Here is a 22,463-nt window from a genome sequence, read left to right on the forward strand (position 1 = left end):
AACTGAAAGAACTTTTCAGCTAGCTAATACACCAATGAAATTGTTATTTCAGATATTGGCTTATAAAGTTCTAATGTACTGACCAAAACCAACTGTACTGTGGGTTTACTTACCAATGTATGCAGCTCCATCAGTCACCACATATTTGTTACGATTTAATTTGGGAAAAGACGAATTTTTCTGTTCTTTTAAAAAGCAAACACTCTCTTCCTCAAGATCAAAAAATTTCTGTAAGAAAGAAAAAAAAAAATCAGGTTATTGAAAGATCTTCCTGACAACACTGCAGATGAGAGAAAAAAAAGAGCGCACCTGCTCCTTTATTTTGACCTGATGTAAATTAAACAAATAGTTTCAAACTTGTTTGACCAATGGGCAATTGCCAATCCTCTGAACTGCTGTGATACACCATGAATCCTTACCATAGAACTTTTAATTGAAAAAGTGGGGTTTAACTTGATCCACAGACTACTCCCCCACAGCCTCACAAACCACCCATAGTCCACGAAACCACAGTTTGAGAATCAACATTACATAACAAACAGTCTTACCAAACTACTTCCATACATGGGGCATAGCTTTAATCTATTAGAATCTAGTATAATACCTTTTATTTTATACTGAACTGTTATCATCCATGCTACTACATATACCTTATCAGCCAACAGAAAAACATACACAAAATCCCAAATCACATTAAGCTTCTACAGCACTTTCATCTTAGCTCGGTGCTTGGCTCAAACTTGGGCACCCCTTTTAGGAGGCCTAATTCTATTACATGTCTAAAGCACCTATGTTTCCCATTGTCTCAATGGGAAGCCTAACACATCTTGAAAACCAGTACCCAGCCCTCTCATTTCCCAGGATGGTGCCCTAAAGCATGTGCCCTAAATCACAATAGCCTCAGCTAGGTCACTTCTCCCCTTCTCGCTGAAGCTAGTTCACTGACCAGCCCAGAAGGAAACAGTCAGGAAAAACAAAGAAGACAAAGAAAGAAGGAATAGGTCTCTGTGGTCAGGGAAGTAGACATCACCATAGAAGAGAGTGGGACCTTTTATAGATTCATAAACATTAGGGCTGGAAGGGACCTCGGAAGGTCTTCGAGTTCAGCCCCCTGCCCAAAGGGCAGGAAGCCAGCAGGGGTCATAGGATTCCAGCAAGATAAACATCCAAATGTCTCTTGAAGGCATTCAAAGTAGGTGCTTGAACCACCTCCGGCAGCAGTCTATTCCAAACCTTGGGGGCTCAGACAGTACAGAAGTTCTTCCCTATGTCCAGCCTGAAACGGTCACGGAGGAGTTTGTGACCGTTCGATCTTATCATCTCTTGAGGTGCTCTGGTGAACAGATGTTCCCCCAGATCCTGATGAGCACCCATGATAAACTTACAGGTGGCCACCAGATCACCCCTGAGCCTGAGCTTTTCCAGGCTGAAGAGTCCCATAGCTCTCAGCCTCTCATCATAAGGTCTATTTTCCTGACCTTTGATCATGCACGTGGCTCTCCCCTGGACTCTCTCAAGCTTCTTCTTACCCTGGATCCTTACTCCTGCTAGTTAATCAATGAAAAATGTATAAACACTCCTAATAGTACCAGCTAGAAGCCAGGGCTCCCCTACTCAGCTGAGTGCCCTAAAGACCAGAAGACAGAGTCTGTCTCCCTTTTGCTTTCTTCCTGGGCTGATTCTCTATTTTGCATTACACAGTTATTGGAAAACATAGATCATCACCATAGCAGGAGAAGGGGCCCCAACACAAGCCTCTTTTCCTCCCAGATCAGTGGCCACTTTGATGAACCACAGAGTTATATTCTCTCTTCCTTGCTCTCCTTTTGGATCTCATGATCTCTCACTCTTGGCTGCCCAGTAGCTCAGCTTCAACAGGAGGGTGGAAGCCAACATTGGCCCTGCTTAGCCCACAGTCTTGTCATTAGGACACGTTTTTGGGAAGTGGGAGGTGTGTATTTAAACATCCAAAGCAGGCCTAGAACCTGGGCTAGGTGCTTTCAATGCTATTTCTTTGGGAAAAGATAGGCACTGTGACACGTTGAATTTTGGTGGCACTCATTGTACCTCTCCTGTATACCACAACATCCTTTGTTTCCTAGTTGTTGCACCTGCCCCTTTTCTATTCATATTCTTGGAAATATGCATAGAATGTGGGCACTTCAACAGAAGTCATCTTTGTCTTTCTAAGCATCCTCTGAAGGACAAATCTGTGTGTGTAGGAGATGGTAAAGAGCTTCTTAGACTAAAAGAGGTATACACATGAAAGCTAAGGGATTTAGGCACTCAAATACAATTTGTGGTGTTTCATAGGGATTAAAAAGGATGCTGTTTAGTGACTCAGGTGCCTTAAAATACACCTGACTAGTAAAACAGTAGGGTTCTAACAATGGGGTTCTAACAATTATGCAATGCATGTAATAAAGGCAATACCCTAAACATAAAACCCATAATTTTTTACAAGGTGAGAGCCAGAAACTTGCATAGCTCTCATTTTCTCATTCATCAAGGGGCACTGGGATTTAAAGTCAGGATGCAGAATGTCAGGCATGCCAATGAACTGCATTAATATTCTTATCTTATACCTTGCTAGTTCATAACAGGCAATGTGACCATCTCAATAACTTCTCAAGATTAAGCCTGTGATTTGCAGAGGTCAAATTTTCCATACAACAGGAGAAAATGCATATATTTTATAAAAAGGAAGAATGTCTGTAAGGTTTGGTTTTGTTGAACAATCACAAGCACTTTTGAGTTTAATCTGTCTTGGTATCAAACAATGAAATCTGCATTACTGAATTAGGCACAATGTTTGTGTTGCACTCAGGAAACCAACAGCTAGACCAGAATTTCAAAAGCAGCCATGGGGAAGAGGACTAGGACAAAAAAGAAATAAAGCCAGTGTCATGGCTTGGAAATATTAAGTGCAATGCAGGAGTGTGCAGCTTTCTTAATGATAGGTATATCACAATGTAATATAGATGTTCAGAAGTTTAAAAAAAGAAGTGAAAGGATGAATGTGTTATTGTTGATTTCTTTGTAAGACCCAGATCCAGAACCACACATGCAGCTCTCATACAGACCTTGAAATACTTTTTTTCAGATGTACCAACGTCTTTCATCTCATAGCACCACACTTTTCAAAATTTGACTGACAGAATTATTTAATCCATTACTAAAGTACAGCCACCTCTAGGGTGGAATGCAATATCAGTTCAATTAAACACAATAAAGCTATGTTATTCTAGACAGGACATGAAGAAGAGTCCTATACCTAAGTGATGCTGGGAGGAAAATTAAGATGGCAAGCCTAGTTAGCTGAATTGTGATACAGTCAGTGGGGGTTACACCACCTTACTTTTATAAAAAGTGCTATGGCGATTTGTTAAAAAATGTAGTAAAGAAACATCTATTATTTAGGCAAAGATTTATCTGCTGAGCTATTACTGAGCCACATGTAAGTAACAGAAAATAATGATTAATTTTATGGTTAGTTATTATAACAGAAAAGGGCAAATTTTGAATTTTGTAATGGCCTAATTAGAGAGGGTATAACATACAAAAGTGATTTTTATTGATGAAACTGGCTAGAAGTTGACAGCTGGATTCCATTTTGAAGGCAAGATGTTGGGTATGGTGAAAGAGCAAGATGAAAAGATGAAAATAATCTCCTCCCCATGAAAAGGAACAGTGTTTGAGCTGGTGATGTGTGTTCATTGCCTAATATCCAAAAAGCATGACAGAGTGTGGGAAACTTTGTAAGCAAAAGCCAAAAATTATTTGAGAAGGGAAAACGACCTAATCTCCCAAAACCTTAGAGACAGTGACCCCAGAAAAGATGTCAGGGCTTTTAGTCTGGTACCTTTCATGAGCACTTCAGTTGAGAAAAGAAAGAGACAAGTAGATATTTTGCAGCATCACTAATAAAGTATAAAAAATAGAAAGAAATAATCTACAGATGATACTATGCTGCTATAATTTTGTACCTACCAGAACACTTTGAATTATGTTTTTACATGTAGCTGTAGTTGAGCCTGTTCATTTAACTCTGTAAGTGACTTTCAACAAAAACCTAGATAAATTGATTCAGGTACTTGGTCCACATCAATTTAAAACAATTATAACATGAAATATCAGTACTTGTCACTCATCATTCATCCAACCACTCTCACTTGGGAATATCTATTCAGTTTCTTGCATGGCCACCGTCCACATAGTGCCTGAGCAGCTCACTGGCTTTAATAGATTTTATCCATAAGGTATTATTATCCCCATTTTCCAGGGGATAATAATACCTGAAGCATGGGGGCAAATTACACAAACTCCCAGGCTTCCGGCATGATACACAGTTGAGCTAAGAGTTGAGCTCAGGCCTCCCAACCCAGTACTCTGACAACAAAATTATTCTTGATGACAGTTCCCTATAAGCTTCACGGCACAAATGGACTTTGTGCAGAGATGTAAAAGAAGTCAGTGTAGTACATTTAGATTAGTTAAAATGAGTATTTATTCATGTTTAATAACTTAAACACCTTATTTCATTTTATTTCTCTTAACACTGCTGAGCCAGCAGGGAACTATGAGGAACCAGATGCTATTCTGGCTTGCTCATCATGAACATTATTAAAGTCCAGATCTACAGCCAAATTTTGCCCTTGCTTAGGGCCTTGTTACACCTTATGCTGTAAGCTGAACAAATGTTAATCAGTTTAGTGTTCAGTTTACTGGAGCAGTCACACCTTAAGGAGAAAAAAACATCTCTGACTGTCCTTCACCTGCACAGCTGTGACTTGCCATTGGAGGTTTGGTGAGCACAGGCAGGACTAGGAGCTAGGGGCAAGACTGACTCACTGTTCCCACTGGGCTGAGTGAGTGCCCGCACCCCCAGAGCGCCCAGTGGCTGCAGTGCCTCTGACTGCTGCCTGGACTGGCTCACTGCCTGAGCTCTGAAGGGCCTGATGCTTTTTTACTCCAGAGCCCACCCCCTGTGCCACCCCTGCCCAGACTGCTGGCCAGCCAGCCATGTGCTGTCAGAGCTCTGGAAAGGATTGGGACACTTGGAGCTCAGGTGGTAGCTGGCCAGCTGGCAGCCTGGCTGGTGGTGGTCTGGGGGGTGGGGGGTAAGCTCCAGAGGGAAAAAAAAAAGATTGTGCCCCCAGGACCTGGAAATACACCCTGGCAGGCCCAGGCAGCAGGTGCAGGCAGAGTTTGGCAGCTGCAACACAGTAGCCTGAGGCCGATTCCTGCTTACACTATGCTCCACCAGGCTGTGCAGGGTCCAGCTGCCAGCTCCCCCTGCCTAGCTCACTGAACAGCAAGCCATGGTTGGCAGGCACCTGAAGCCCCTGAACCCCCTGTAGCAGCTGGATCAGGCAGCTCTGGGCGTGGATCATGGGCTCAGTGCTGTCCATCTGGGCAGGGGGCTGCACAGAACAGGCAGGAAGGCTGAACCACTCACAGCCACCTCCCAAGCCTGGAGAAGGCAGGAAGTCCCATCCCTAACTCCCCACCCCCAACATGTTTCTGTCAGAGCCCAACAGAGCACAGGACAGATCCTGAACAGCCCAGCAAAGCACAAGGTCAACAAGAACCGGTCTCAATGCAGGTACTGAGTGGAGGACGCTCTGCAGCAGAGTGTGGGCCTTGGCACAGGTTCAACCATACGTCAGTGGGAGAGGTGAGCACCAGCTTGCCACCCCCTGCAGGCACCATGGCTGAAGTCCAGCCCAGGTATTAGGAGCAGCAAACCAATCTGGGAGGCACTTCAGTTCCAGGTCTGTGGCACTGGCTCTGCCCAGTAGGAACAGTGAGGCACAAGCTCTGTACCTTGCCTCACTGTATCCTGGCATCCCCACCCTGACTTGGGAGGGGCTACTGCATCCTGAAATGCTGGGGGATTTCAACTGGGGTGGAAAAGCTGTGGAGGGTTGCCACACCTTAATGCAACAGGAGCAAAACTAGGTAGATTAAAGATAATCCTGTCCTTGACTGGTGTAGCTTTAAGATGAATAATAAGTGCTTTAAGCACTCAATGTGCAGCCAATCCAGAGGTGAAGAGCTCCAGAAGCTACCTAAAATTATTGTGTAACAAGGCCCTTACACTCGTGCAAATTCACTCTTGCCAATGATGTTACTGAGTCCAGACGTTAGCTTATAGCATCATTATTACTGATGATGACTTGGGAAAAGGGCATGACTTGCTTAATTCTTAAAATTGATGTCTACAAGTTAAGGGGAAAAAATCATTTTACTTATAAACTAGAAAAATATGTGGCACCTGATATGAGTTTATAGAACCTGATCCCAAGACAACTGAAATAGTAATCTTTCCATTCAATATGAATTGGTCATGAATTATTGTCAACAGTGTTAACAGACTTTAGATTAGGCCCATAGATGGAGAGCTTATTTTACACAAGTCCAGATGTATAATACTGTAGCTAGAACAATGACAGCCATATTTGTGGATATCTCTTCCTTATAGTAATCAATACTGCAAAATTCATTATGCAAACTGCAATGTAAATATCTCTGGGATATCAAAAACTGCAAGAACACATGCTAGAATAGAGAGATGTGATTTACATAAATATGTGGATTTGGATGAAAGAGACATACCTATTTTTAGCAATCTCATCCACAGGAAGCATTTCCTATTTTTTATTCTCTTCAAAGCTGCAAAATATTCTTGATTATATGTGCATATCTTTCCTTGTGTTCCATGAAGATAAAATGACTGGGGAAAATGTTTTCTTTCATTTGACGGGATTTTTTTGTACTCAGTTGGTTTTATTGTACATAGAGCAAGATTTAAGTCAAAATTACCCATTTAGTTGGTATTCAACATACAGGATCTGGTATATCATGCAATGAAAGAACACTTTCTTCCTAATATGCAGTATCACATATACTTGGGTGAACTCGCCATGATAAATGGACAGCCATGAATATTTTTATGGAAAGAAAAAAATAGGGTCAGGCAGCAAAACAGTCTGAACACAGCTTGGTACTTTCTAGTATGTATGAACACACACATATAAAGAAGTATCCCTATATAGATTTAAACATGGGATTAGTCTCTATATTGTATTATAACAAAAAACCTATAGATTTTACTCAAAGTTATAGCTGAACAAGTTCTTTAAATGCATTATCCCACAATGAGCAAAAAAAATCTTATGAACCTGTTAAAGAATGTTGTACTTTGTTTTCACCTGAATCTTTAAAGACGGCACCTTCAAATCTAAAAATGTACTAGAAACACAGGGAGTTTAGTACTGAGAAGGTGTCAGAAATCTTTTGTCATATAAAAGGACAAAATAGTTCTCTAATAATGGAAAAATACACTGAAGAAGTGTACACATTTCTCAAAGAACCTTTTAGATAAAGGGTTCTGGGGTAAAATGCTGACATACTGCCTGAAGCTGAGCTGTAAGCAGAGGATATTAATTATATTTTTTTTCAGAACAGGACAATTGTCAACCATGGCCCATTGTCTACCACTAGAGCTGACTGAAGCAAAACACAAGGAGCTAGGACACAGGTTTACAGTGATACTCTCCATATAGATTACCCCTTGGCCAGAAGACTTTAATTTGGTAGTAATATAACCTGGAATATTCTGAGGATGCAATTAAACAATAGCTTTTTGAGGCTTAAGTCCATTACAGAAGTTCTCAGATCTGAATGGAAAGGAAGCAGATGTTTCAGCAATTCTTGCATAGCATGGGAAGTCATCTGAGGATGCCATCACAGAGGTGAGGCCTATGGAAAGGTTGATATTGAAATGGAGTCAACCTTGAACAGTTTGTCTGTACTATTTCTGCTTTACCATATTCAAGTGGGGGAAACATTATCCTTGGAGTGCATAGGGTGATAGACAGACAATGTTCCTTGGATATCTTTTATTAGACCTATTATTATTATTATTAGGTCTAATAAAAGATATCAAATTCACCCAAGGAACCTTGTCTGCCTACGTCCTTAGACCAACACGGCTACAACCCAAACCCCTGCAACTAGGGTGATAGAATCACTTGGGACTTTGGGGTGAAGAGAAAAACCATCATGGAGATCATGCTCAGGGGCAATCAGCATGGGTTCATCAAAGGCAGGTCCTGCCTGACCAACTTGATTGCCTTTTATGACCAAGTAACTAATTCCTTGGGTGATGGTGTCACCGTGGACGTAGTCTTTCTAGACTTTAAGAAGGCCTTTGACACTGTCTCTCACCCCATCCTCATCAATAAATTAAGTGACTGCGGCATTGATGCCTGCACAGTTGGATGGGTAAAAAATTGGCTGATGGGGCGCACCCAGAGAGTAGTGGTGGACGGGTTGTACTCAACCTGGTGAGATGTGAGCAGTGGGGTACCCCAGGGCTCGGTCCTTAGGCCTGCACTGTTTAACATTTCATCAGTGACTTGGACGAGGGGGTGGAAAGCAAGCTGTCCAAGTCTGCTGATGACACCAAGATGTGGGGCGAGGTGGACACACTTGAAGGGAGAGAGAGGCTGCAACTAGATTTAGAGAGACTACAAAAGTAGGCAGACAAGAATAGGATGGGGTTCAGCATAGACAAATGCAGGGTGCTGCACCTTGGGAGAAGGAATCCACAGCATACATACAGGCTGGGGAGTTCCCTTCTTGAAAGCACAGAGGCGGAAAGGGATCTCGGAGTCATTATTGACTCCAAGATGAACATGAGCCGCCAATGCCAGACCGCAGCCAGCAAGGCCAGCCATACTTTGTCATACATCCAAAGATGCATCTCAAGCCTGTGTGGAGAGGTGATACTCCCCCTCTATGTGACTTTGGTCAGGCCGCGGTTGGAGTACTGCATCCAGTACTGGGCGCCGCACTCAAGAGGGATGTGGCCAGCCTGGAGAGGGTTCAGAGGAGGGCCACCCGCTTGGTGAGAGGGCAGCAGGACAGGCCCTAGGAGGAGAGACTGAAGGACCTGAACCTGTTCAGCCTCAGCAAGAGGAGGCTGAGGGGAGACCTGGTGGCTGCCTACAAGCTCATCAGGGGGGATCAACAGCAAATAGGCAGAGCCCATTTCTCCCCAGCACCACCTGGGGTGACGAGGAACAATGGTAATAAGCTGATGGAGAATAGGTTTAGGTTAGAGATCAGAAGTAAATATTTTGCAGTTAGGGTGGCCAAAATCTGGTACCAACTTCCCAGGGAAGGAAGGAAAAAATATCTGACATGCTTTTGTTTGCAAATATGTGGGGGGATTGGGCCCCCCGTGCTGCTCTGGGCCTGGGCCTGGGCCCGGGCATGCTGCCCCTGCCGCTCTGGGACTGGGCCTAATCCCCCCACTGCTCTGGCCTGGGCCCACTCCCTGCCAACACTTCAGGCCTGGCCCCGCTCCCCCACCTCTGCTGCTCTTCCTCCCCCGCCACTCCGGGCTCAACCCTGCTCCCCCTCCCTCTGTCACTCTGGGCTTGGCCCTGCTCCCAATCTCTGGGTTCAGCCTCACTCCCCCCTCCCTCCACTGCTCCAGGTCTGGCCCTGCTCCTCCATTTCCTCCCTTGCTGCTCTGGGTCCCACCCTGCTCCACCCCACTCCACTCCACCCCCTTCCACTCTGGGTCTGGCTCCACTCCCCATCTCCCCCTACCACCCTGCATCCCACCCTGTGTGCCCCTCCACCCCTGCATCTGGCCCCGTGCATCCCCCCATCCCCTGCCACTCCATCCCTTGCCACCGCCACCTCCCAGGAAAAGCGGGGGGGGCACATTCCCCCTATCCTGTGCTGTGCCCCTGGATGACCCATTGGGCTCTGATTGCCCCACAACCTGGCTTGGACCACCCAGGTCATGGGGCAATTGGAGCTCAGTGGCTCCTCCAGAGGCACGGCGCCGGGGAGCCAAGGCGAGGGCATGTGGCCCCCTGGTCTGTGCACAGGGCAAGGTCGGGCTGGGATCAGCCTCTGCTCCTTGCTTCACTACTGCTGCTTTGGCAGCAGCATGGCACAGCGCCGTGTGCCTCACTGCCCAGCCTGCCCAGAGGCAGGAGTCACATGGCGCCACACCACACCACTGTCAAAACAGTGGCAGCAAGGCAGGGAGAAGAGGTTGAGCCTATCCTGCAGCTGCAGCCTGCCCTGGCCCTGTGCATGGACTGGGAGGCAATGTGCCCCCGCAATTGGCTCCCCGGCATGGCGCCTCTCAGGATCCAATTGTCTCATGACCAGGCCAAGCCAAGCCAGGTCATGGGGTAATCAGAGCCCAGTGGGTCATCCAGTGGCATGGCATGGGACAGCCAAGGATAGGGGGAATATGGCCCCCCTCCCCTGGCTCCCCTGTAGTGCAGGCAGTGGTGGGAGCCACCCACCCATGGCCCTGGAGGAGCTGCTAGGCTCCAATTGCCCCATGACCTGACCCACCCTGAACGCAGCCCATCCCCCCCCACAGGAACAGCCCAGCATAGCCCCAACCCCACTACCCTTACTCCACAGGCCTTCCCCGGCTGCCCACCACAACCCCGCTCCCCTCTCCTCCCCTCCATCTCCTCCCCACCTCTTCCTTTTGTTCCCTGATGGCTTTTGTCGGGGGGGGGGAGGGGTGTGGCACGGTGCGGCACAGCAGTTCCCTTGCCCCAACCTCCTCTGCCCCCTCCCCTGAGACCTGGCTCAAAGTTGTGCCTGTGCCTCCCTGGGACAGCCAATCACCCCCTGCCCTCTCGGCACAGGCGCAGTTGGCCCAGAGCATTACAGACAGACAGAGAGGCGGACTAAGGCTTTTATTATATTAGAATTTTGTCTTCTTTTCACCATTCAGTGCTTGACTTTGTGTCTGACCTACCAAACACAATCCAAGCCCTGCTCTGAAGTCAAAATTCCTCAGAAGCTTTCCTCTACTGCTTATCATTATAGTGTCTGAGTGCCTTACAAACATTGATGAATTTATCATCAAACACTGCTTGCAAAATAAGTCATGTAAATCTAATTTTAAAGGCAGGGAAACTGAGACATAGAAAGTTTGAAGTTAAAGATATGTAACAATTTCAATGTCCAATTGAAACATCAAGGACCTAAGTTTTTGGAGTACTAAGCCTTAAATAGTTTTCTGTATGTTCAAAGCACAGCTCCTGTGGAGTCCAGTGCCAGCTGTAAATTCTCGATACTTCTGTACATCAGATTCCAAGGTTTCAAATCAGGTATCCAGAAGCACAAAATTAACAGCTACACATAAAAAGTCTGGTTTAGTTATTATGTGTAGCATCACACAGGAAATCTATAGCTGAGGCAGGTAGCATTCAACAGCATTTAACTATAAGACCATTCTTCATCTTTTTTGAAATTGCTTGCTTTTTGACTATGCATTTTGCAACTTCTGCAACAAATGAGGCAGGCAGCCTACAAACATCTTCTTTCACTACACAGTCCTCGGAACAGGTCCCTACTGTGCACTAAAAGCAGAAGGAACCTTCAGAAAAAAAATAACTTGCTGACTAGAAGAATGTCAAGCAGCTGCAGTGGTCTTCACAGCATGCTCTCCAAAAGCATGACCCACGTCTGTTTTGTGTCTTCTATTCTCTTACCCTCTCACCACCTTGTCCAAATCTCTCTTTCTCCATGGTGCCTAATTCAAACTCAGTCTTCACTCTGACTGTCTCCCAACAGGGACAAATAGTATACCAAAGTCTGCTCACTTTATTTTGGTGAAAAGCCAACTAATGCTATGTGGTAGCCCTAACACCTACACATCTAATTCAGGAGAGGAAAATGGAACGTGGTTCCAAGAGGTAACCAAAGAGCCTAATGAAGTTGCAAGCATGTATTACTGCTTTGAGTATTGCCTTTCAAGAGCATCAGTTTGAAAAGGAAAGAAAAAATTTAAAATAAGAATTAAATTGTATTTATAAGAACTATTTGGATGACATTCACAGATAAGGTGGCATACTACCTTAAGTCTGCTCCTCTGAGAAAATCAGAAACTCAGACTTCTTTATCCGTCCATAAACAACTTATCAATAATCTCAAAAACTGGAATGCCTCACATTTAATTGTATAAAGTTCAGAGAAAAAATAGACTTTACATTTTTACTGCCCCAGTGAAAATGTATGAGCAGACATATAGAATAATGAAAGCAGTCTTTCCCCACATTGCATGACAGGCCAATGTTTAAAGGCCCTGTAGTTACCAAGCCCCTCAGGGCTTCAAGCCAATATATTTCTATGTGCCAACTGACAATATAGATTTCGTTAAACACAGACCCAGAATTGAGAGGAAGCCAATTTTTCAGAAGTTCAGAAAATGTAACACTTCTACCCTATTATTATATTGTATTTTCCTATTATAACACATCAACTCTGCCTGGAGCCAGAAATGTACAAAGAAAATAGAATTGCGGAGGGGGGGAGAGGGGAGGGGGCTCCACATTTGGTTCAGTAAGCAAATACTAGAGGTGCACTGATACATGGGTCCAATATTGGATCAACACCAATATAAAAAAAAATTACTATACTGGAAATCGGCCATATCAGGCCAATAATCTGCATGATAAATGACCCAAGCATGTGTATAGCGCAGCACAGATGACAAGGAGTACAGCCCAGCAGTGTGGAGAGCTGCCTCCAGCTTGTAAGTCTGGTGAGGGGGAAGAGGGGAGGGAAGGGGCAAGGGGAGCAGATCAAGGCCCCTGTAGGAAGGGTAGAGAGGGGCTGGAGCTGGAGCTGGGGCAGGGGCATGCACTGGAGCTGGGGTGGGGTGGGTGCAGGACAGAGCCGTGGCTCATCCAGAGGGTGCGGGCAGGGGGGGGGCAGCTCCCACTACTGCGTGCTGCTCAGCTGGGAGCTGCTGGCCCAGCAGCTCATCAGGCACTCACTTGCTCATCCCACAGCTCCTGCTGCTTATCTAGGAGGGCAAGGGGAGGGAGGGGTGTGTGTTCCCAGATCCGTGTGGGGTGGGATGGGGCCGGCGCTGTGTCAAGCTCTTCTCAGCAGGGCAGGGTGCACTGGGCTGGGCAGCTGCGGTGTTGGGAAGGGGCTATTATGATTTTGTAGCTGCAGCACCCTTCCATAGCCCACTCCCAGGGCAGCCCCACTGTGTTATTTATAACTGAAATGAAATCTGTGTTGCAATTCTGCTTATTTGTACTTAAGCTATGTTACAATCTTTTTCAGAATGAAAAATGTCTAGGTTCAATAGGTAACTGAAGTATTACCCCAAAATAAGAAAACAATAATATACGAGGAACATATCAAATAAAAATTCTGTTTGTTGTGTTTATAATTGTACACCTTTCTGTATAAGGAACGTTCAGGGGATGTCTACATGAGATGCTTAACTGCATGGTAGTGTAGTTTACTGTGAACTAAGCATGTGTGTTTACACATGCAGTTGCTTATTATGTAGTAAACTTCATGAATCATGAGTAAATCTGCTACCTGAAAATGCAAGTAGCAAATTTACTTTTGATTAGTAACAGCACAGTAGCATTCATGTAGATGACTGACCAGGAGCAAATCTGCTCCTGGTCATCTGTCCACCAGAGGGAAAGAGATTTCTCCCTGCCCCTGGTAGCAGCCTGCTACCACGGCAGGCTCCACCACCAGAGTCTAGGTGGGGACTATGTCCCCCTGCCCCGGCAGGAGGGAGCTCTGAGATCGTGACTGGGGAATGAGGGCCGAGAAGTTCTTATCTCTCAGCCCCACCTCTGTGGTTGTGAGGCCAGTGCTGGGAGATCCTTATCTCCCAATGCCAACTCTGTGGTCATGGGAGATAAGGATCATCCAGTGCCAGCCCCATGGTCATGGAGCTGGCCCTGGGAGATAAGGGTCTCCTGGCATGGGCCCTACAGTTATGGAGCTGCCACTGGGCGATAAGTCTCTCAGCACCAGCCCCGTGGTATGGAGCTGCTACTGGGAGCTCCCTGCTGGCAGGGGCTGGGGAACCTGTTCCCTGCCCAGCTCCAGGAGTGCTGAGCTGGGTGCTCAGCTCATTCATGGAGCTGAGCAGGGAACAAGCTGCTCAGCTTGTTCCCTCTCCAGCGCTGTGCTCACAGAGATGAGTGGGGAACAAAGTCACCAGCCTGTTCCCTGCCAGCTCTGTGCTCACAGAGCTGAGTGGGAAATAGGCTATCCAGCCTCTGCCCCGCATGTGGGCCAGAGACTGGGAGCTCTCCTGGTCAGGGGCAGGTCCCAGCGCAATCAGGCAATTGAGGCACGGAGCTTGGAAAGAGCTGCAGGGGTGAGGTAGGTCTCAGCCCTCTGCCCCGATCTGCCAGTGGGGCAGCTAGCAGAGAGCTAGCTGCCCCACTGCGCATTGGGGCAGGGGGCTGGGACCTACCTCATCCCTGCAGCTCCCTTCCCTGCAGCTCTTTCCAAGTCCCCTGCCCCTGGTCAGGAAGCCAGGGCTAGGAGCTTCCTGCTGCCAGGTTAGGGGGACATTGTCCTCATCCCAGCAGCAGGCAGCCCCTGGGGGCAGGTTGCAACATCCCAGCCCTTGCCAAAGCACAGGTGTCTCCTGGCCAGATACTCTGCCAGCCCCTGGGTTAGCAACTAGGGAAAGCCTAAAACTCCCCCTGGTGGTGGCAGAGGCTCATTTACTTGTGAGTAGTTTACTGGCAAGTAAACTGATCCTGGATCAAATGCATAGGTAGATGCACCTTCAGGGTGTAAAACTCTCGCAGTGTTAATACATCTGTTTTGCAGTTGTTATAACTTAGTTAAAGAGAAGGATTAAAAATATTCAAGACTTCAGCCCATGATTAAAGACAGTTATCCTCAAAAATGGTTTGGAAAGATAATTCTATTCCTTTCCAATATCCTTCGGTGACTTTCATAAAGATGAATATTAATGAATAGCAGTGTGAAACTTAATGCCACATCTACCATAATTCTGCCCCCTTCTGCAAGTATGGCATATGTGGTGTTAACTACTTCTTTATGCATTGCATATATAATAGGGCCAAGTAACAGTTGCTTTGGCATTTATAAACTTGAATTTATTGATTAATTTTCATGTAAAATCTGCATTGTTCTCTTAGATTTCATGCTGTTTTTCTTTTTGAAAAAGAAGAAAAATAAGTGCTGATATAGCTGCCTATTAAATCAAGTTACTCCACATTTAAATGAGCAAAACCATGATGTCACAATCACTTTTAATAAATGGACAATTTAATAAGATACATAATTATGGACATTTGGTTCTGCTTCTCCACGAGAGAACAGATCTAGTGATTTAACACTGAATGGAGAGCTATCTTCTCACCTGACAGTGGCTCCATTTGATGAGTTAGTGTTTGCAAAGTACTTTGAAGATTAAAAACATTATAATTTACAAGTATTTTCCTCTTACCCATGTGAATCATAATGAGATGCTGGGACGTTAAAGTTAGGACTTCATTTTGTTTAACTTAGATATTTTAAAAATCACAACTTTCCCAATGCAGTCATTTTTCTATAGATGTCACCTGTATATAGGCCCTTTAAAAAAATGGCTCTGATGTTTAAAGAGAAAATGTTAAATAGCGGCATTAAATATGTTTATCTACCTTGCCTTAGAAGAAATGTATCATTGTGCTGGGACCTGTACAAATGAATAAAAGGAACAATCCCTGCCCCATAGATATGCACTAGGATTACCATATATGTGATTAAGGTCCAAATTCTGCACAACTCTTACAGAAGCAAAACAGCAATTAAGAATTGTGACAATAAAATGAAACAAACTTTGATATAAGGCATCACATTCAGCCTTGTAAGTGAGGTTAACATCAATGAAGTTCATGAGATAACTTGGCCACCCTGATTCTATGTTGTATTTTACAGAGAACACTAAATAGGCAATGACATATTGCACTTTCAGAAGGCAGTTAATGACAGATAAGATTATTGGCAGTTTGTTAAAGACTACTGAAGTAAGACGAGTGAGTTGTTCTTCTATCACTATGCCATGACATTTTAAGATTTTCAGTGTATCACATAAATTTAAAATATCCATTTTAAGTATTTTTTAACATTGAAAACAGGCTTATTCCAAAAGAATGTGTCTTATACTTACAACTTTTAAACTACAGCTGGGAACTTCAGTGCAAATAGCTTTAAGAGAGGAAACAAAGTTAAACGTAAGGGGATCTGTGTCTTTTGAGAAACTTATGAGGAGTCGTACTTTAATACTTCGCAAAGCAAGTACTTCTCTTATCTTCCCATCCAAGTAAGGCCAGTACCTGTGGAGGAAACATGCAATTCATTCAGGTAAAATTTTTAAAAAATCCAAACCCAAACAAACCCCCACCCCAGACTTTTATTCAAACAACCACAGGCAATCTAGGGAAAGCTAAGCAAAATGTGAACAGCATTCATATATAATTATGCGGGGAGCAGAACCTGCTTGAGGGGAGTCTAGCTGAGGTGGTCTACCACATCCTTGGCTTTCTCTGTAGTAAGACAGCAACCCTGGGGGCAATAAGATCCTGTTAGCCTGTGGGCAAGCACATACACTTTCTGAGTGGATGCTTAGCAAGCTGCAAACATTAAAGTAAATTGAAACATGTATGGGATTTTTCTTTGCACAAGGTGTGCTGCTTGCCCAAGCTGCATTCCTGCTTTGAATGCAGGAAAGAGAGCTTCCACAACCTTCCTTTAGCTCCTAATTTCATCCTCTCTTTCCCTCTTGCTGAGACCTCTGGTCTAGGACTATAACAACTCTTCAGCAGTTCCTGCAGGGGCAAACGAGAGATACCTCAGTGTAGAGTCCTCGTGTCCTTTGGCAGGGAATAAGGGTAGGTACTTGGTCACATGAGGGTGTTCCCTTTTCTACCCAGTTGCTGAGAAAAATAATCCTCATTTTAGTGCAGCAACTATTTTTATGGCATACATTTTGCTGATCATGGTCCACAGTGCTGTTTGAGGGTCTAGAGATCCCCTCCTCTGGAGTGATTAGTCCAGGATGGGGAGCAAAGAGCAATGGACATGTCCATTAGTCTCAGGAGATTTTGTAGAACATAACCTGAGAAGGTATTAAGTGCCTCACAGAACTCCCCTGTACCAGAAATGACATTAAGTGGTAGGAACATAGGCTAGTAGAGTTGTGGAAGCCACAGCAATGACTTTAAAACCTTACTCCTGGGAAAACAGAAAAAGGCCCCCTCTGTGTAGATAAGCCTGTGCTTATCTACAGAGTTAGTTTGAAATAGTTCTCCATGGTGGAATCCTATTTCACCATGGAGAACACAGAATACCAGCAGTCTTCCTATGCCTGAACAAGGGTGTTTGTGTCCAAAAGCTTGCAAAGAACAATTTTTCAAACTATTTAGCTTGAATGATAAAAGATACCACATTTACCCAAAGAACTTTGTCTGCCTGTGTAACAAAGCTCTGACTTTTTCCAGGAGGAGCATCTCCAGATTGTATTAAGTAATACATGTTAAGCTATCACAGGACTGCTCTTTGGAGATAACACAAGTTCAAGACTAGCACAGTGCAGGAGTTGGAACCAACAATCAGCTGAATGTTGGTTCTAGCCCCTGCATTGTGCTGAAGTCTTGAACTAGTATTATGTCTGTGAAGCAGTCCCACAACCACTGAATATGTGATTGTCAGTCCCAGCCCTGGCCCACATCAATGTCTTGAACCCACTCTGGTGTGGTACAAACCTGTTTTGTAGGAGCTATAAACATGGGAGGGCGGAGGTCTTGAAACAGCTCTGGTGCAGTTTCAGGGCTGGTTTGAGACTCTGACAGGGTGCTGGGGATAGGATAACTGCATATCATGTTAGAGTCTTGAACCAGCCCTGGGACTGCATATCATGTCATGTCATCAATGATCTGCATATCATGTTAGAGATTGTGGTAAACATTACCATATGACTGCTCAGAACATGTGCTAACTTTTAATATGGTATAGCAATACTTAGTATGATTTATATAAAACACATGCTAAGTGTCCTGACTGACTGCAACATGGCCCTAAACTGCTGAATACATCAGACAGGGGGAGCAGCATCTGCCCTTCCGCAGAGTGGCAAAAATACCAGTCTCTTCCACAAGAGCAGTGCCAGAACTGCTATGGCCATTACAGATCCATTCTGTTCTAAACCATGACAACCTGCATGTATTAACTTTCTCCAAAACAAGAATGTGGTGCACAAACTTCTCCTGCTTCATCTTAGCCAAAAGGAGGCTGATTTTGGAAGGTCTGAACAAGTCCTATTATCTGATTTTTCAGTTATAAAAAAGGTGTACATAAAAAATAAGAAGGCAAAGGAAACGAAAAGAAAAAGCACAGTTTAGTCAGATTTCACAAAGAGCTCAGAACCCAAAGGCTCCCAATTAAAGCACATACCTGCAACCACAAGCTGTATAAAAACCCTCTGCTCTGAGCAAATGACACTAATAAGAGCTGCTGACTACTGGGCAGTTCTCCAAACCTGGCTGTTGTGTCCAGGACAGCAGTTTTTTTTATTACAACCTGGCATCCGTTTCTCAGGTCCCAAGCACTTTTGAAAATCTGGGTAATTCATAGGTTCTGCTTAAAATAACTGACTCTTAAATAGCTACAATGTGATATGGTTTTAAATGCAGTCTGTGCTGAGTTTAAAACAATTTTTAATAGAATTATGGCAGCTCCCATATTGTTCATTAGAACTCTCAATATGTTATCTCCTCTCTCTCTATCTTAACACACATACACATTCACACACTCTCTATCTCCTTTTGGTATTCAGAGGCTGCCAGCAACCATTGATCGCATCAGGGTACAGAATGCACTAGCATGAGAAATACAATTAAACAAGTGGGTTCTTCTATCACATGCCTGGGTATCACATACCACAGTCAGGACCTTTCAGGTAATCTCACTACATATATTTTGATCTCCTTCAGTAGGCCAGTTCACATTTTAGGATCCGGAACTAGAAATTTCCTTTTAAGTTGCAGTTCTGCTCCCATTTAAAGCAATGACTGAACTCTCAACTTTCAGTGGATACATCTACATGAGACATTTACTGAGTAGCTGACTAATTACTTATGCAGTAAATGTTACACATACTCCACAGAATAAAAAAAACTCTACAGCAGTGCAGGTGTAAATACTGCCCTGGCTGGCTGGGCCATGAGAGTGCTTCAGTGCAGGGGCTGCCTGCCAGCTATCCCCTCACTGAAGCACCCTTGTGCCCCAGCCAGCCCTTCTGCAGCATGTTGAATTGGGGGGAGCAGCCCTGGGCTGGCAGGCTGACACCCAGAGACCCCTGAGAGCTGGGGTGAGCTGCCCCAGTTCAACGTGTTGTGTTCCTAGGTGCGTGTGCTGATGCAACACCTGGGAGCAATAACCTCCAGAGCAGTAAGTGCCAGAGTTTATTCAAGCACACTAATAGTATGTATAGACACACCCAATGAGTGCAAAACTGGGCCCTAAGAAATCAACCCAGAGGGAGTAATTAAAAGACCCACTAATTTTATTCATCAATGATTGTTCAATGTCATTTCTGCAATGTGTGGAAACTGAATTTGGACTCTTACTAACCTTTTAGCATTAGTGTCAATGACAATTGGCAGGTAGTCCATGACAGCTATGTACACAAACTGCTGGGCATCATCTATCACATTGTAGATAGCATCAATATCAAAGACTCTGTCTTTGGGGCAAAATTGCTTGGGAGAATTCTGTGAAGACAAATGATCAAATGTTACATTTCAAAGTTGCTTTTCTAAAAAAAAAATCATGTCGCAACAAAACTTTTAAGCAGTATTACTTTAGCAGAGACAATCCACCACTGTTATGTTAAACTATTCAACTGGGATTTCCAGAGGCATAAAGGGGAGTTATTTGCTTAACTCCCCTTCAAAGGTCTTCTTCCAGTGTAATGTTCAGTGTTCAACCCTGAAAAGCATTTTTGCAAACAAAGTAGCTCTACCTGAGAGGAAGCTCTTACATGATATAACACAGGACTTTTCTCTAAAGGGTATATTAGAAAGAGGTAGAATTATCTGATCATTACACTCTCCAGGCACATCATTTTCATATAAGTAATTAGTCTTTATTAATTTTACCCTATTTAAAATAGCATGCAATGTAGCTATTTGCTAAGAAAATCACTGTTGTTCAAAGTCACTGCTGCTGTGTAAGAATCTGAGATTTCAATACTACCTCTTTCATGTCATCTACAAAATCACTCCCATTTTGGAATTGGCTAGGCAAGTGGTGAGTCATGATTTCTATTTTTTTGCTTAACTATCCATTGTGTTACCTCAGCTTACAACCACCTCCTCCTATTCTTATTGACTCTAGAGAAATGTCACCAGAACTTTAACAACTTCCATGCCTCCATCAAACTAACTCTGCAGCACTCCATCCAGCAGAGTCATTTCCTAGACCCTGGGCACTACAGTGAAGAATTTGCAATGGCCTTGTTGCCACCACACTGAATTGGACACCAACCAATTGCCTCAGCTACCTTCACGCCACCAGTTTTCACCCTAAAGGCACCACTAGATCCACTCTCTACAGCCAAGCTCTATGTTACAACAGTATGTGCTCTGATCCCACTGACCAGGATGAGCACCTTAAGGATTTGGAGCAAGGATTCCTACAATTACAATACAATCCCCAAAGTGTAGCCACTCAAATCAACAAAGCCAAACTCGGACCTTGCTCCAACCTGCTACAATACCAACCTCAGGAAAAGGACAACAGAATCCCTCAGGTTGTTACCTATTCCCCCAGCTGGAATACCTTAGACACATCATTATTCACCTCCAGTCCAGGATGACCATTTCAAGGTAGTCATGGCAGACAAACCAGTCCTAACTTACAGACAGCCCGCCCCCACCCCCCCAACCTCAAATGACATCTCTCAAACAGCAGACTAACTCCCATCCTTACCAAGTACCAAGCCTTGCAATGGACCCAGATGCCTGCTGTGCCCCCAGCATCAATACAGACCACATCATCACTGGACTGGAAAACAAAGAGTGCAACATCCAAGGTTCATTCACCTGCAACTCAAACAATGTCATACATATCATCACTTGCTTACGATATCTGTCTGCACTGGACAGACAAGGTGGTCTGTATATGTAAGAATGAATGAACACTGATCTGACATCAGCTGCAGAAAGAGACAAAGGCTTGTGTCAGAATACTTTCACGTCCCTGGACACTCCATAACTGATCTCAGGATTGCTGTTTTCAGGCACCAAAATTGTAAATAACAGTTTAAATGGGAAATTGTGGACCAAGAAATCCACAACCTGGAGTATGTTAAATATGGTTTAAACACAGCCTATGTATTTTAATCCTAATACCTTGACTGGCCTTTATGACTGTTTTGTTCCTTGTCTTTGTATGCTGCTCCCAACACTGTTCCTTCTCCCTCCCCACCCCCGCCACTATCCTCCCCTCTCCCCTTCTTCCCATCCTTCCTCTTTTCCCACCTTTTGTTTTCAAATCATTCAGTCCATTTCATACACTGTTTTATGCCTTCCTTTCACAGCATTTGATGAAGTGAACTCAAGTTCACAAAAGCTTGCGCGCGCTCTCTCTTTCTCTCTCTCTCTCTCTATATATAATTTAGTTAGTTTGTAAGGTCTATATCTACCCTGCCTTGTATCCTGACATCTAAATTTCTCTTCTTTGTTATTTCTCCAGATTCTACTTAGCACAACCATATCTGGTTCTTGACTGGGGTCCCCATGTGTTACTACTGTATTACAAATAAATATGTATAAACCTTTCAAATAATTTTAGGATAACAAAAACATTGGACAGTTAATGTATAGAGCACCTATAAGAATCAAGCCCTGAATTCTTTTTTTTTTTCTTTTTTAAAAAAGGAATTGGATTGTTTTATGTTTCTATCAGCCAGTCAGAAACATAATGTGCAGTTGCTAAGCAACCTCATCATAATGATTCCTGATTAGAGAATCATTGATTTATTGTAATGTTTGGATCACATAGAGAAAGAAATATTGTAAGAGAAGTGTATTTTAAAGATTACGTATTTGAATTTGGAAAACAAAGTAGAAAATAACACAACCTTCCTTAAGTTGACAAATTTCTGTTACTCAAATCTGTTTTTCTCAGGGCACACTATACACAATTTAATTTTATCCATATAGGACAATGTTTCTCTCTCAAAAATGTCATGGGTAAGTTAGTAATAATTAACAGCAATAGACAAAACTGTTACAGAATACATTGTTGCACTCTCTCTGATGATCTAGAGATTTTCTGAGCTCAGAAAAAGTTAATGCTCTTGCACACAAATTACTTTTGATGGCAGAGGTGCAGTTTCTATTCTTATGTTCAGACTACTAGTCCTATTAGACTAAGATTCATGTATGCGTGTATGATTTGTCAACTGGGATTATGGATAACTAATTGTGATCATGAAAGAGCCAATGACACTTCTTTCAAATTTAGATGTGCGAGATCCTCAATCTGGCCAAATACTAATTTGGACAACTAGCTTCCACTTGCCTAAATAATTCATGCAGCTTCAATTGCCTACT

General features: G+C 43.9%; 1 protein-coding gene across 6 annotated transcripts in view; it reads right to left on the reverse strand.

Moving 5' to 3' along the window:
- Positions 1-22,463, reverse strand: part of PLD5 (phospholipase D family member 5) — a 316,921-nt gene that overhangs the window by 13,013 nt on the left and 281,445 nt on the right. For all 6 annotated transcript variants that reach the window (XM_019500651.2, XM_019500652.2, XM_019500654.2 and 3 more), the window contains 3 exons: positions 19,477-19,616; positions 16,016-16,181; positions 114-228 (listed from right to left, as the gene is read on the reverse strand). In XM_019500651.2, the coding sequence (XP_019356196.1) occupies positions 114-228; positions 16,016-16,181; positions 19,477-19,616 (421 nt within the window). The remainder of the gene's footprint in view (positions 1-113; positions 229-16,015; positions 16,182-19,476; positions 19,617-22,463) is intronic.

This window comes from Alligator mississippiensis, chromosome 1 (genome assembly GCF_030867095.1).
Source record: "Alligator mississippiensis isolate rAllMis1 chromosome 1, rAllMis1, whole genome shotgun sequence".
Taxonomy (NCBI): domain Eukaryota; kingdom Metazoa; phylum Chordata; order Crocodylia; family Alligatoridae; genus Alligator; species Alligator mississippiensis.